The sequence below is a fragment of the Babylonia areolata genome, chromosome 11 (genome assembly GCF_041734735.1).
Source record: "Babylonia areolata isolate BAREFJ2019XMU chromosome 11, ASM4173473v1, whole genome shotgun sequence".
In the NCBI taxonomy this organism is placed as follows: domain Eukaryota; kingdom Metazoa; phylum Mollusca; class Gastropoda; order Neogastropoda; family Buccinidae; genus Babylonia; species Babylonia areolata.
The window spans coordinates 14,248,942-14,265,961 of record NC_134886.1 but is presented as its reverse complement, the minus strand read 5'-3'; the positions used below and the strand labels follow the sequence as shown (position 1 = coordinate 14,265,961).

The 17,020-nt window shown below is 38.4% G+C and overlaps 1 protein-coding gene across 1 annotated transcript; it reads left to right on the top strand.

Moving 5' to 3' along the window:
* Positions 1-362: 362 nt before the first annotated feature.
* On the top strand, positions 363-16,254 carry LOC143287302 (small ribosomal subunit protein mS22-like). The gene is made up of 8 exons (XM_076595250.1): positions 363-472; positions 1,644-1,819; positions 2,711-2,875; positions 5,395-5,538; positions 7,222-7,305; positions 10,639-10,784; positions 12,419-12,530; positions 15,585-16,254. The coding sequence occupies exons 1-8, from the start codon at positions 373-375 to the stop codon at positions 15,684-15,686; spliced, it is 1,029 nt and encodes a 342-aa protein (XP_076451365.1). The 5' UTR covers positions 363-372; the 3' UTR covers positions 15,687-16,254.
* The last annotated feature ends 766 nt before the right edge of the window (positions 16,255-17,020 follow it).

Sequence of the window (17,020 nt, the reverse complement as noted above, 5' to 3'; positions counted from 1 at the left end):
AGTAATGACTATTTGTGTCACACCCCTCCAAGATCGATGGTTCGATTTAACATGGGCCTTCTTCCACCCACCCACGGACCCACCTCATATCCCTACACATGCTCGTGAGCTCTCACAAATGCAATCAGAATAACGGGAGAGTACTCATCATCAGTAGTTGACACGTGTTTGTGTGTGTTACCTCCCTTCAAATAATGTTCGCACATAAAATAAAATAAAAAAATCACCAATGTAAATTTTTGACAGTGTTCCAGTGTTATATCTAAAAGAGGGTATATTGCCTTTTATTGGTCCATCACCCTTTGTGTCTTTTTTAATTTTTTATTTGAATTTATTTTCGTCATTTCCCCCGATCTGTGATATAGAAACAACATGGCGGCCCCCATGAAGCTGACCCGCTTTGCCCTTCGGAGTATCTTACGAGGCAATCATGGGCTCAGATCTTGTTCATACTGCACATCATCATCTAACTGTAAGTTCTGTTTGAAAACACCTGACTCACTCTTTATCTGTCCCGTTGAATAAATCATGAGTATGCTTGAAATTGCATAATTCTGTCAGCACGAGTGGATGACTGCAGTGAAAACCTTCCCAACCAAGTGCAACAGGTTAAAGAGGGAGGGGGTGGGGGGTGGGGAGAGAAAGAAAGAAATAGAAAAAATTAGGAAAAGGAGAAAATGTGATTCAACAAACTTCTAAACAGAAGCACATTGTTATGTAGCAATGTACCAACAGTTAGTACCTCCCATACAATTAAATATGCTTAGACGAGTTAGAAGTTAGATATGAATTATGAAATCTCACATTAGACTTAGAGACTTGAATAACACTACTAACACTAGTAAACAGTATCAGTTATCCAGTAAATGTATCAAATAACCAATTTAATGAAATCGCTGTATAAATTGGTCACAAACGTGTTCATGTTCACACACACACACACACACACACACACACACACACACACACACACAGAGTGACACACACACACACACACACACACACACACACACATGCATACACAGTGGTACACAATGTGACACATAATCTTTGATGATATACAATATACAAACATTCTTGAACTTGTTATAGATACAGATGCATGTGTACACATGCACATAAATATTTTATGTTTGTGCTATACACTAGTTTACAGAAACACACATGTGCACACACAAACTTATGTTTTATAAAAAGTATAGTTTAAACAGATTGCTTCAATTGTATGTGTTGGTGACTTTTTATTGAAATTTATTCTCTTCCAGTTCCCCCTGCATGCATTTAAAATTTGCTCTGTTGGGGGTAACCGTAATGATTACAATTTGCAATTTGCAGGCTTTTTAATAAGTTAGCATGTTATTCTCTCTCCTGATTGAGCTCTGACTTGTTGATTTGTTCAGGGATGTTAGATTAGTATATTGATTTAAAAAAAAATATATATATATCTCCACATTGTTAAAGCTAAGCACAGATGACCTGTATATAATTTCTACCCTGTTATTGTTAAACAGAATGTTTTAAAACATTTTGCTGACATATTCACCAGTGTAATACTAATAGAAAAAAAAAGGTGTGCAACTAAAGTCACGTGACTCATTTGTCATTTCTGAGTCATGACAATATCTCCATTTTCATTGCATCAGTTTCAGGTGGGAGCGCTGATGCCTCCAGAGATCCAATGCCAGTGTTCATGCAGGAGGAGGTGCAGTCGTTGCTGAAGAAGATGACCGGCTTTGATATTCTGAAGTTGGCAGGGCCTCAGAAAGTGGCCTTGAGGAAACCCAAGTACAAGCTGCTGACAGATGAGGAACTGGCAGAGGTCAGTTCCAAGTGTTATAGGATATCAGATCTGTCCACTCATGGATTGTACTGTAGTCTGCTGAATATATGCCATCCAAACTGAGTATGTTAGCTGAGTGGTCAGAGCACTGGACTTTAAATTTTTTTAGACTCCCCCATTGAGTTCCAACAGCATTATGCTGTAAACTACAAAGGGTGGATATTTTCCCAATCGTTTAAGCCAGTATCCAGATGTGCAGACCTGGCTGAAGTTATCTGAACTCTTTTCGTGTATACATGCATGTATACAAATGCAGAAGATCCAATCATTTATGTTATGGCTTAGATGATATACAGATAGGCTGAATTGCTTCTATAGAAATAATGGATCTGACTGACTTACAGCGTAGGTGAAGGTTAACAGTGGTTATTCTTTGTTTTTCATTATGATTATTAAATATTTATAATGCAGCACATTCCTTGAGTCAGAAACGATACAGTCATAAAAAAAAAAATTTGCACAACAGACTCTCTAAGTCTAACCAGGTAGGGGTGACTCACAAATGCCTCGAGGCCTTTAGGCACTCATTATTCATTTCCTTTGTCATTCAGTCACCCACTCATATGTATACAGTGGATTTTTACAATATGATTTTACTAGGGACAACTTTCTTGTTGCTTTGAGTTCAAATGTGCAGTAAGTGTATAGCAGGACCTTGGTTTATCATCTCATCTGAAAGACTGGCGTCCAGACCACCAAAAAGTGGAGAGGAGGGTGAGAAAATTCTAGCAAGTGTGGGATTAGATCCCACAACCTAAGATTTTCCAGTTGCCTAGGCAGACGTGTTACCAGTAGGCCACCACTCCACTGGGTAGTGGAAGGGAGGGTACAGTTTGAGTGTCCTCTCCTCACGGTGATATCCTCCTGCAGATGCAGCAGAAGGCGGAGAGGCGGATGAAGTATCGCCTGCAGATCCCCCCCTTCATGAAGGTGAGGGAGCCCATCAGACACACCCTGTCACACGACCCTGATCTGGCGGGGCTGGACAGCAGCAAGTACATCTTCACCGACATCACCTTCGGCATCAAGGACAGGGTAAGGTAGTCGGATTCTGACATTGGCTTGGTTTTGTTTGTTTATCAATATCTGCTTTTCTTTTGTTGTCTGTATTTGTTTTTGAATTTGTGTGGTAAAAAAAGGGAATAAATGTGGCTGTGAATCTGAATCTGCATTTTCTGTAGATGGTGAAAGAGCACATTAGAAGCCTAAAATTGTGTGGGCGCGTTTGTGGTATGCTGTCCACTGTTTTCAGTATATATATATATATATATATATATATATACACACACACACACACACACACGCACACACATGCATATTTTTTTTAAGCCTTTGAAAACAAAAAGAAGCTTAAAATTGGGTATGTGTGACTCGACTCAACTCGACTTTATGTATTGTCATAAAATCCTGAAGGATTAATAGACACAACAAAGAGCAAAAGGAACAAACAAATAAATGGTCATCTAATACGCATGCAATGAAATACGCAGTTGGCGAGTGTTTTTTGACAGTCATCGCAGTTGAATAAATCACTTGGTTTTAGGATATTGTTTTGTATTTTTCTAGTGATCACATTTGATTGATCATTTCATGATCATATTGCTGTGCAGTTGTAATTAGTTGGTTTTGCAAATTATGAAATAAGATACATGTATCCAAGAAATGTAATTCATCTTCAACAACTTCACATATATCACATAACCTGTCTTCTCTGGGAATGTTTGCACATCTTCCTAGTTCGATATTTAGATAATGTGCGCTTATTCTGAGTTGACAAAGAGCTTGTTTGTGAGCAGGATCGATTTTATCAGTCAGATAATTCTCAATTTGATAATCGTTCCTTTTAATTTTGTTGTAGAAGTCTAATCTCTTATATTCAGTTTTTCTCTGTTTCCAGAATTGTATATATCTATTTCTTAGTTGTTGACATAATATGAATTTAAGTCTGCTGTTCCTAAATGTTGACTGATTAATCCAAACAACCTAATCCTACATTGTGAAGAATATTCTTTACAAATAGTATCCAGGGGTTTTCAGTTGTGTCTGGTTGGTTCATCATTGATATATAGACCTTTTTGATGTATGGCTATCATGACTATCATGTGCATCCAGAATATGAGTCCATTTGTGTGTATGTGTTCATATGAATGGTATGCTCTTATTTTTGCTATTAAAAAGTATTTTTCAAAAAGCCTATTCTCGTATTTAAAGGTAGCTATATGTTATAGGGTAATTCCTAGATCAGAAAGCTTTGAAATAGAAGAAACTATATTTGGCATGTTTTACATATAAATTACAGTATCTGATTCTGTACTTCACTATTCAGACTGTCATATTACAAAAAATAAAATGCTGCAATAGCAGTTTTCTTGAACTTTTTTTTTTCCAGTCTTGGACATGTTACTGATAATGTATTGCAAGGGATAGCAAACACTTAATCACTGAAAAATTGATGGACATCACGATCTTCTCTGCTTCTCACGACCATATAAAAGTACTGGTGGTCTGTGCCTGTCTTGGCCACAACAAAAGACGCTGTTGGAGTTTTCAGGAGTTTGAAATACAGCTAAGCCATGGAAGAATCTTTTTGATCCCATGTGATAGTATGGTTCCAAATGCAATATTCAGCATTCAGAGCTTTTAAAAGCCCCAAAAGTCGCGGTTCTACGACAAACATGGAATGGATGTAATGGTCGTGAGTTGTCAAGGTTGTTGCAGTCAGAAAAACAGAAAACAAAGAATCGATTCACAATCTTCTTTTCTTCTCTAGTGTGCATTACAGAATGGATGAACACCCATGTGCAGAGCACTCAACCATATCCGGGTCATAGCTTTAAACATTAAAGGAAACAATGAAAGTAAAAGGTAAAAATGTGGAGACTGACTTAAATATAATCTCTCTGGAATAGGAACAAAGATCTCTCTGCACTTTTGTGAACTGAGTTTGAAGAATACAACTTGGACTTTATTTTCAGGATTGTTGCTGTAATTACTGTACATGGAATATGTTGGAACTGCATATTTTTGTGACCTGGCTTTGACTTTTACAGATTGGGCTGGTAAATGTGTCGATCATTCTTTGAAAACTTCTTGAAATGTTTGTTGCCGGGTGTGAAAAACACCAATGATAATGTGATATCCTATCAAAAAAGAAGTTTTATCAAACTCTGTTTATGGCATAGATGCAAGACTTCAGTTTTGAAAAGGGAAATGGTGACCGTCTCTTTTGTCATGACCAGTCTCACATCAACACGTCTCACACAAATAAAACAACCTCTGAAACCTGTCATATTGAAATGTATTTTTTGAAATTATACTTAATTGCTTTTATTGTTAAGCTAACACCTCTGATGTTTTTATAATCATCATCACCCCTGTCACAAAGATGGACAAATAAGATTATAAAATGACTGACAGCTGTGTGCGTTAAACCAAACTGTAAGTCTCAGTCAGTTTGAGTTCTTACTTGCACTGCACATATCATATTCTGCCAGTGAAAAGAATTAACAGAATCAGAGTGAAATACACAGTGAAATACCCCCTTCACTTTTCAGCAAAGAGTGATTGTGGTGAGGGAGCCAGATGGAACTCTGCGCCATGCCGACTGGGAGGAACGTGACCGCATGAACCAGATCTACAGTCCTGTGCCGGGCAGACAAATGGAGATGTCCAAGATGTTCCAGGAGGAACATTTGGAGGTAGCCATCTCCATTTTATTGATGAATTAATTCTTGTATATTTATCTATTTATTCACTTTTTTTTTTCTTTTTTCTTTTTTTTTTTTTTTTTACTGTCATTTGTTGTTACTGTTTGCCCATAGTCTGTGTCTTTTAAGTGGCATTGCCACCTAGACTCCCCCTTGGGGATGCCAGGGGTTTTGCAGTATAAATAGCATCCTCGCCTTTGGGTAATTTAATTCTGTGCTGGAAATTTCCTCTTTTCTATCACTCTCTTTGTTTCTGCCTTTTTTCTTCCTTCACTGTTGTCTCCTTTTTCTGCCTTCCCAGTCCATTCCCCTTTCTTTTTTCAAGCTAGCCTTGACACTTTTTTCTCTTTTCTGCAGTCTTTGAAGTACTATCTGTGCTGTTTAGCTCAGGTGATAAGGTAGTGAGATCTAAAAACTGGGATGGGCACTAGCGTCCCAGTTTCATTTGTCTATGTGGCTTTTTTTATGTATTTTTTCTTTGGCTATGAAGTATTGTTTTTTTCCTTTTTTATGATTTTTTTTTTCGAATCTGGGGATGATAAATTAAGTGGAACAGCTGGTGTCCTCAGCATGGCCTAGTCTTCTTTGCCATAAGGAGCTAAAAGGTTGGGATACTGTGTCATGAACTGTGTTTTGTGGGTTTGTATTAGTGGGGTTTTTTGGGGGGTTTTTTGTTGTTTTTTTTGTTTTTGTTTTTTTGTAGATCACTAGATGTGACAGTTTTGTGTTGACACAGTTGAGCATTTGTATGGTTTGACAGTCCTGATATGGCCCTGCGCAACTGGCTGGACTATAAACAAAAAGAATAATAAAAAAAAATAATGCCACCAAGGCTGCTTGTTCCTCATTTCCTTAGGCACACAGTGCCGTGGTCCCATTGCCAGCAGTCCACAGGGAACCATCAAAACATGGTTAAGTTTGAGGCTGTGAGGAAACTGTCTCCAAATTCTTTTTCACATTCGCTTGTTTCATAACCCGCAAAGTGTTTTGTCTGGTGTAATAGTCTGGGAAGTTTTTAAAACTGACTCTCAGTCTCTGTTTTCTCTGTTTCTGTCTCTGTGTGTCTGTGTCAGGAGATCCAGTAGTTCTCACCAACACAAGCATCCTATAATTAGTGGCTAGTGTTGCTGTGTTTGGTTGGTTGTTGATGTCAGCATCAGTTTGTAAAATTTTTTTCAAATTTCAAACAATGGCAACATAATTGTCCCAAATAAAGCAGAATGTGTTGGACTTGATCATCAGTATTGATGGACTGTCTGGAGCATATCTACAATGTGATCTATTTTCAGGCGATATTGAGTAAAGGATTTCTTCTATGTCAATATTGAAGAAAGGAAAGTATACTTGCAATATATTTTTCATGTGATATTGAATAAAGGATTTCTGTATCAATATTGAAGAAAGGAAAGAATACCTGCAATGTGATGCATTTTTCAGGCAATATTCAAGAAAGGAAAATATACCCATAATGATGCATATTTCAGGCAATATTCAAGAAAGGAAAATATACCCATAATGATGCATATTTCAGGCAATATTCAAGAAAGGAAAATATACCCATAACGATGCATATTTCAGGCAATATTCAAGAAAGGAAAATATACCCATAATGATGCATATTTCAGGCAATATTCAAGAAAGGAAAATATACCTACAATGTGATGCATATTTCAGGCAATATTCAAGAAAGGAAAGTACGCCTATCTTCTGGACATGGCCTGTGTGCAGTTTGAACCAGATCATCCGGATTACATCAGGGTAAGAAAAACATGAACAGTGATGTGCACAACAGATTTGAAAGCACATTGTTTGCTGTTTTCTTTGTGTTTAGCCCCTTGACTGCCGCTGCTCAGTGTGCTCTTCAGTGAAGGGCTGTCACCTCACTGAGATCAGAGTTCAAGGGTCAAGATGTCAGCCACCATTCTGTATTTGGACTTTGTCCTTTTGAGACTGCATTACTTTTGATCAGCAGAACCAATTACATGAATGATAAGGATGCAAAATATAGAAACTGCACTTGAAACATATGTCAGTGATCTCATTTGACCAATGCTCAACAGTGAAGGAGCTAATATGCACAGGTGAGACAAGTGAAATTGTAACATGCAAATTGCAAGACAGTGTTTCTGTGATAAGTGTTTGTATCCTACGAACTTGATGATGTGAATAGGTATAAACATTAAAAGTATTGACTGTAATGCACTTCACTGTGTTAGCCCTTTCAGTGCCAGAGAATTATTGTGCAAAAAACCCCCAGATTTTTTTTAAGTGCTCTCCCCTTCCCAGGGAAGTTTGAGGATTCCTTTCCTGACTCTGTTCTGATCAATAGCACACCCTGTTTCACTTTCTCCCTCTGTTCACAGTCTTGGTGTAATCCTGGACCAGTCTCTTTCCTTCCAACAGCACATTTCGAGTATCTGTAAAGTTGCCTATTTGGAACTGCGTAGAATCAGCTCTATCCGCCACTATCTCTCAACCGATGCAACCAAGACACTTGTATGCTCTCTGGTTCTCTCAAGATTGGATTACTGCAACTCTCTTTTTTCCGGCCTTCCCAAATATCTGTTAGACAGACTCCAACGAATTCAGAATAACGCTGCCAGACTCATTTGCAGAGCTTCTAAATTTGACCATGTTTCTCCTCTCCTTCAGTCTCTCCACTGGTTGCCTGTTTCTGATCGAATAGACTATAAGCTATCCACTCTGACCTTTTCTGCAGTCAGTGGATCTGGCCCCAAGTATCTTTCTGAACTCATCCATATCTATACCCCGTCTCGCCAGCTCCGTTCTTCCTCTGATATTCGACTTCTCAGGATACCTCACGTCATAAGTAAGACCTATGGACACAGATCGTTTTCTTTTCAATCGCCAAAGACGTGGAACAAGCTCCCTGATAACCTCTGTCATTCTGATTCCCTCGCATCTTTTAAATCTTGTCTCAAAACTCACCTTTTCCCTCAGCAATAAGTTCAATTGTGGCAGGTCCACTTCCTTTTCGTTAGGTGTGCTTGACTGTGTGTGTATACATATGTATGTGTACATAACTACATGCATGTATATGAATGTGTATTGTGTGTGCGTGTGTTTATGTAAGTTTGTGCCTGCCTATGTGTGCGTATGTGTTAGGGTAGCTGTTAGATACACATGTATGTTAAAATGTATGTATGCAGTGTGTGTGTGTGTGTGTGTGTGAGTGCGTGCGTGCGTGTGCGTGTGTGTGTGTGTGTGTGTGTGGTCACATTTTGGTGTATGTATGTAACATAGATATAATGCTTTATGTCAACAAAAGCGTTTTTGTAAAGCACCTAGAGCAGATTTCTGGATAGTGTGCTATATAAGTATCCATTATTATTATTATTTATTCAGCGTGATCAGTTGGGGTTTTTTTTAGAATCTAGCACAAAAGCTATATGAGTTACAGAAGGAAAGTAAACGTTTTTATTGTCGAAAAATGAATATGGATTCTGAATCTGAGCTTTTTTCCCATTGATTTTGATTATAGATGACTATTCAGGCATTTCAAAGTGATGATGATATTTTTTATGCATCAGAAAAGCCTTGTTTCCAACTCGATAGAATGATATCTAAAACCAAACAAAATACATTTGGAAATAGCAAGTTTATTGTCAGAGTATAAAAATGTTCCTGATAACTATTGCAACGCTTGTAGACACATAAATGTGTAACTTTCCTAACAATTACTAATGTGGGATTGTCAGCTTAACAACGTCAACCATATTCTCAAAAACTGAGCAGTCAAGCTTTCTTTTTTCACCAAAGAGCATTCTTCTTTAGAGGGGAAGCTCTTTGATGATATTAACCCCTGTTTGCACATGAGCTGATAGAGTGTCTGCTGTGTATCCAGGGTGCCTCCCCTGCAAAGGAGTCGGTCAACTGCTAAGTGACAAAAAACATGAAAAAAAGGGAAAAAAAAAGAAACATGTGATTCCTGTCCATTGTCTGTCAATCCTGGGTTTCATGAAAATTGTGGATTATTGGCTGCCATCCAATTCCTGCTAGATGAACACTATGAAAGAGAGTTGGCCATGCCCCTTTCCAACGCCCACTGTCTGGTTTTCGACCTATCATCTTACAACACTCCACTCTCTCTCCTCCTCCACTTCTCAAATTACGCAAAAGTACCGCACTCATACTATCAGTCATTGTCACTCGCTCAAAACTGATATCAGATTGGATAGATGGACTGGACAAAGCATCAAACATTGCTGTCATTTTCATGACTTGTTTCATGACCTTCAAGTTCAAACCAATCATTGGACAAGACAGATCAGTACATCTCTCATCGTTATAACCATCTGCACAGCCTGCAGAGTTGTTTAGATCCATTGACTGGGCCACTGTCATAGCTGGACAAAATTTCCGATGCCCTTTTTTCATATGACGCAAACTCACTTTTCAGGCACGCTTGAAGAATTCCAGTTAGCAAAACATTATCGAGAAGAAAGAGGTTCTTCATTTAATGTATGCTGATTTAATTAGTATGTTTATAATTCAGACACATTAAACTGACCGTTCATAGTCTGTTTGCGTTCATTGAACCAAACTCTGATGAAGGGAAAATCTGAATAGGATGGCAGTGGATATCTTACAGGCTCTGTAGCAACATTTTGTGTTGACATCAGCTGATGTCTTATAGGCACTGAACTGGTTAAACAACAACTGGTGTACATGTCCTAGAACAGGTTTGCATGTGCAAGTGTACATACACCAATGGATAATATTCATGTGTCCATGCATGTGCACGCACACACACACACACACACACACACGCACACGCACACGTTATTCCCCTTTTTTAAATGCAGCCTATGTGGATAGGAAAACATGATTGATTGATTGTTTCTTTTCTTTTTTTCTTTCTGTCTGTCTTTCATGCATCAGGAAGCAGGATAAGACAGGAAAAAAAGTCAAAGAAAGAAGGGGTCACAGGTCAAGACTGAGCAACACATTAGTTCAAGTGACAGTGGACATTTTACATAATTGTTTTTTGTATAAGAGGATATTTTCATGTTAAGAATGAGGGTGAAGAATATGTCCATGTTTTCAAAGACATAGGTTTTCATTTTGCAGGTCTGTCATCGAACGTTTGAAGTCATTGACTCCAAGCATCACTATGATGAGCTTCGCTCCACACGTCACTTTGCATCCATGGCGTTTTACTATGTGTGGTACAAGAAAGTGGACTACCTCCTCATAGACATGGTCAACAGAGACCTGTGAGTTGGTGATAGTGGTGTTGCAGTATGGATGATGTTTTTTGTTTTGTTTTGTTTTTGTTTGTATATGAGTGTTTTAGTTCATTTGTGAGGTGTGTGTGTGTGTGCGCATTTTTGGTTCATTTTGAATGTGTAATTTTGGTTCGTTTGTTGTATGTGCAAGGTTTAGGTTTAGAGTTGGTCATCGGTCATTGATCAGGCATGCCTATGAGGGCCTGTATTTGTCCCGGAAAATTCATAAAATGGATAGGGTGTCCCGGATATACGGATATTTGCTGCATGTCCCAGAAAATAAAAAAAAATCTGACCATAACATTTTTTTTCCAAAGTATCTAGTGGGTACAACCCTTATATGGCTTTCCAACCATTGCCAAAGGCACTTCGTTAAGACTTATAGAAATGCTGCCGAATATTACTGAAGCCACCTTGTGAAAAGTCAGAACTGTCCTAATAGCACCAAAGCCATTTTGTGAAAGTCTGATTGATTTCCGGCACAAACTGTGTATGTTTGCTGAGATATTCCTGAAAATGATACCCTGTCCCTGATTCTAATGTGTGTTGTTCCTGAAAAACAAATTTGGGGGTAGGCTTGCCTGTCTTTGACACCATTGATTTTTCAGCAAGTCAGTCAGACCGAAAGGCCTCTTGCAGATTTCTCTTAGTCTCCTGCAAAATAATCTCACCTGCAGTTTCAAACCCTGAAGAAAAAAAAAAGTTACTATTGTTCCTTTGCAGTTCAACACCAAGCAGACAAACAACCTCAGAACTTGCACAGAAAACCAGCTATAACACTTACACAGCTGAGAGCGGTCATGTCCAATTGCTTGTTGTTGTGAACTGCAGTGGAACACATTGTCAGTGTGTCACTGTGTGTGTTTATGTGTGTGTGTGTGTGTGTGTGCATGTGTGTGCTTAAGAGTGTAAGTATGTGCATGAACACACACACACACATTATTGTCACTTATTTAGACACACACAAATGCTTTTCCAAGAAGTGGCAAATCTAAGCAAATCTACCGCCCAAATCCACATCACAAGGAAGCACAAAGGCTCAAACAGTGGTCCACCATGAAGATGGTTTACCCCAGAACACATATCGCTCACTCCATTTTCAATCAGACTGAGTATAACACACACATGCTGAAAAGATGCACATTTTGTGTGTTCATTTGTGGTTCATTGTGTGTGTATGTCTGTATTTTTAGTTGTGCATGAGTATATTTTTAATTCATTTGTGTATGTATTTCTCTTTCTCTTTTTTTGCCATGGGGGTGGGTGGGTGAGGTATTTGTGTGTGTGTGTGTGTTTGGTTCATTTGTGTGTATATGTTTGTTTGTTCTTTCCCTATAGATAAATGATGTGTGTGTGTGATCTTCACTGTAATAATTATAGATAAATTGTGTTTGTGTACGTGTGTTATCTTTGCATGTGGTTTGTATGTGTGATTTATATATAGAGAGATAGATAAATGGTGTGTGTCACAAATAAATGGTGTGTGTGTGTGATCTTTACATAAATGGTGTGTGTGTGTCTATACAATATTTATATGTTAATATATGTGTGTGATGTTTACATATGAATAAATGTGGTGTGATCTTAACATATAAATGAATGGTGTGTGTGCGTGTGTGCAGTATATCAGATGCTGGGGATCTCATCAGACTGTACTGCATCGTCCATCCTGACTCAGCCATCACTCAACAGCTCAAAGCTCAGCCCTCTGAGGATGTTCTTGGCACTGTCAAGGTAGAGTGTGTGTGTGTGTGTGTGCAGATCATCATGTTAAGCGCATGTAGATGGCTTGGTTTGTAAAACATAAAGAGTGGATTGAACATATGATCTGGATTGACTGACGCAGTGTCCTGAAATTTTGACAAAATAACTGAAACTTCAAAATTTTAAACTTTGAAAATCTTCAAGTATGTAATCTCCAGAGACATGTGCGCATGTCTTTCCACCCTCCAATCCCACTTCTTGGGATGGTTCTAGTTGTTTTTGGTGGGTTTTTTTTTGTTGTTGTTTCTTTGTGTGAACTACTGCCAGGTATGGGAACATTGGCAAATTCATTATTCAGATTTCAAATACCTGGTCACTTGCCACCAAGCATTTATAAACTTGGATTTTTTTCTATGTAACTTTGTAGCTCTCTGTAACTTAATACAGATGCACATGTTCCAGAAATACTAGATGCAGAGCAGTTCAGTATTTTTAGTCTAGTTCATTGTTATTGTCATTTTTTTTAATGGTCATCAAATCATCAACTCTGATGATGCTTTCAACTGTTGATGGGGCAGTCTGCATTCAAGCAGTACTTATCAGCAGTAAACAGCTACCTTTCACATCTTTTCTTTGTCTTTCTCTTCCTGGTAAAATTTATTTTCAAAAAAGGAATAAAAACTGTTACTTTTTGTAAGAATTAGTTAGATAACTGAAACTGATAGCAGTGGTTTGAATTATGTACCTTTGTTTTATGTAGCAGTGAATTGAACTAACTACTGCAGCACACAAAAAAAGAAGAAATAGAAAAAAAGATTTGAGAAATAAATGAAATAAAATAGGCAAACAAACAAATAGATAAATAAATGAATATATAAGTAAAGAAGTGCAGGAAAGAAAAGGAAGTGGACATTTCAAAATGATAATGATGAACAGTGAAATTTGCTTCACAGTAAGTTTTATATTCCATACAGCAGAATGACAGCTGATCTAAAACAACTGATGCTATCTATTGGTGATATTCCAGTGGTACATCCTGAACATTATGTTTTGTTACCAGCACAATAAACAAATTGTCAAAGCATTGGGCTTTCAATCAGAGGGTATTGGGTCTATCATGGTATGGACGCCTTTTGGGTTAAGGGTGGATATTTTTCTGATATGGTCAACAGGTGAACAGACCTTCCAGAGCCTATTCCCCTTCGTGTGTCTACATGTGTAAAAATCAGATAATGCATGTTAAAGATCTTGTAATCCCTGTCAGCATTCAGAAAATAAAAGAATAGAAAAAGATCCATATTTTGCACACACACATTCATCCCCTTTGTTCCTGTACCTGTAGTCCTTGAAGACACAAAGAAAGATGAAAGATGCAAATATGTATTTTGCACAAAAGTCAATTCCTCTTTGTCCCTGAAGATAGAAGACTTAGTACTGCTTTGTTGTCTTCACATTCACAGGTACAAAATGTCACTGTTCAACATGTGCAAACATTAAAAATTATATGAATAAGCTTAATAAGCTTATGTTATGAGTAAGTTAACCCTTTCGCTGCCAGGAAAATAAGATTTAAGTGAAATCTATTTGCCAGGGTTTTTTCCCCAAAAACGGGTATAAATTTTCAAAAAATTCTGTGCTCTTTGTTATTGGAGAAAGACCCATAAAAGTATATATTTTCTGAAAGGTAAATGAATAAAGAATACAAAACACATGCTGTTTTCCCATTTTATATATATTTTAGTGACATGCTGTTGTTTTGAAATCAGTGTTTTGTTTTTTGTCACATTTTCAACTTGTTCATTACAAACATTAGTCAGGTAATTTGCACAAAAACATCATATTTTCTGGACAAATGGATATCTGCAAACACAAAATCATACTAGAACAACCACAATATATATATATTTTTTTTTAAGAGATAGATACACAATATATTGTGACTTCTCCAAGTGATAAGATGGATGTGAGGCCAAGCCCCCTCAGTCTCCACCCCCCTCCTCCTCACCCCTCTCACACGGTCACTTGATTCAGTTCTCATCAGACCGCGTTGGCTGCATGCCAAGAATATCGCTCTGCTGCTAATTCGGTCATCTGTCGTCTGCTAACATGTGTACAGCCGGCATCACTCACTGACAATCGCATCTTGGCCACTCTCTTCATTATTCATTTATTTTCTATCAGATCGTCCTATAAATGTTCATCCCTATCTTCTCCTTCGAATTTAGGCTTGAATTCTTTCTGAGCATCAGCTAAAGAAAGAAATCATGGTTGATTTAGTTCGTCACGGTCGCATGTCTTGAGCACGGCGTCAGTCCGACATTTTGTTGAGCGAGCGAGGAGAGAAGTCAGGCAAACACTTGGACAGTGACCCAACCAAAACGTTCAAATAAAGGACTGCTTCATGACGTAGATGGGGTTTCTGGCTATGAATAGAATCTAGAGAGATTCCCCAGGCTAAAGCTACCACTATTTTTGCCAAGGAAGTGAATGCAAACCAGGGAAAAGTCAGAATATTTCGATGACGAGTTATCTCGTCATGCAGGCAGCAAAGCATACATGCTTGCCATGACGAGTTATCTCGTCATGCAGGCAGCCTAGGGGTTAAGTAAGTATGCACATCTTAATCTCACACACATACACACACATTGAATTATTCTCTTCCTCACATCTCTAACTGGCAAACTCATCCATGCCCTCCCCCAACTCTCACAACCATCCTTTTCCTCCTCCTCTTCACACCCTTCCCTCCACCCACCCCCCTCATTGCACAAGCCCCCATCCCAATTAGAAATGAAGATTCTAAAAACTATATGCATATTATAATCTCTTAACTCTCTCCATACGAACGGCAAAAGAGACAATGTTAACAGCGTTTCACCCCAATTACCACCATCAAATTATTGCAAGAGGAAGGCTCTTATACTGAAGAGGTGAATGTTGACAAAGAATACCACAATTCTTACGACGGAAGCTAAAGGTTGGGTCATTCAGACACCCACTGGACATCCGAGGGGTCTGTGTAGAGGAGAACAGAGGACTGGCCGTACTGAGTGAGTTAAAATGATGGTGTGTGTGTGTCTACAGGCATTCTGCAGCACAGAGGCCACACACAAAGGGCAGCTGGAGTTAGCCGTGCAGGGTTATGAGGAGAAACAGAGGGCCTCCGCTTCTGCCGCCAGGTCCTGATGCCAGCCAATGTCACAGCTGACATCATTACACAAATAGACTGCCTGTATTTGTGTTTGTGTGTGCATCTGTGAGCCATGGCATTGTGTCATTGACACTGTATGGTCTGTGAAGGATGGTGATGTTCAGTTGTGATGTTCAAGATGGCAAGAAATACTGTGTTTGATGCTGTTTGTTTTTTAAGGGCAGGTTTGTGTGTGTTTGTTGGTGAGTATGTGTGTCGGCTTGTGTTGTGGGGGGAAGGGGGATGGGAGTAGTTTGCTGGAAGGAGATTTTAGTGTTGTTAAGATGTGTGCAAATTACGTATGTGCATGAAAGTGTGTATGCATGGGCAAGTTTTTTGTGTAAATGTGTGTATGCGTGTGTGTGAATGTATGTCATATGTCTCTTGAGGAGAGTGTGTGTGTGTGTGTGTGCATGTATGAAAATGGGTTTGTGTGTGTGTGTGTGTGCGCGCGCGCGCACTCATTAACACTTTGATATGATGTAGTTTTCAAAATGAATATTTGCTCTCCCTTTTTTCTGCAGGAAGAAACATATTACTGTAAAATAAAATTTGAAAAGAAAACCGTGTTTTAATTTTGCCTTCAAATATATCAAATACACCATTTGAAGATCTCTTATTAACTCTTTAAACTAGAGTTAGCAACGAAAACAAAATAACAAAATGTAGAATGTTGTTCCTTAAGGTCTTTAGATCTATTTAGTCCATTACTCACAACAACATAGCTCATATAGTTGTTTATTGTTGTTTTTATGTGTCATTTACGACATGTATACTCTACAATCAATGTCAGTTTTACAATAATGTAATTATTGCAAGTGCTCAAAACAAAAACAAAAAGAATTAATAGATTTAATGCTTCTCTCTAGGCTTACATGTTACTTGATTCATAAAATGCTGCCATGTATCTATGTAGTGGTAGGCTACCTCGGCATGATATATATACTTTATTTACACTCATTTGATACCTCAGGTCATGTTGTGATATCTGACCACCCGATACAACCAACCTACTACTTGCTTGTTGTCAAATTTAATGGCAGTCTAGGAGAAAGTAAACAAAATGCACATGGCGTTTTGAACTCAGGGTGTTGGGCAGGTAACAAACAACAAAATCATACACATTCACACACACACACACACACACACACACACACACACAGACACTCTTTCACATACATTCACACACACACTCTCATACACACTCACACACACACACACACACACACACATACTGATACACACATATACACACACACACTCACATACACACACACACACACTCACACACACACATACACACACACACACGCGCGCGCGCGCACACACA

What these genes read in the sequence shown, in the direction of transcription:
- LOC143287302 (XM_076595250.1), top strand. Translation starts at nt 373, where the DNA reads ATGGCGGCCCCCATGAAGCTGACCCGCTTTGCCCTTCGGAGTATCTTA. An exon ending in CCTTCGGCATCAAGGACAGG is followed by an intron (nt 2,876 to 5,394) that starts GTAAGGTAGTCG and finishes TTCACTTTTCAG; the next exon opens with CAAAGAGTGATTGTGGTGAG. An exon ending in ATCATCCGGATTACATCAGG is followed by an intron (nt 7,306 to 10,638) that starts GTAAGAAAAACA and finishes TTCATTTTGCAG; the next exon opens with GTCTGTCATCGAACGTTTGA.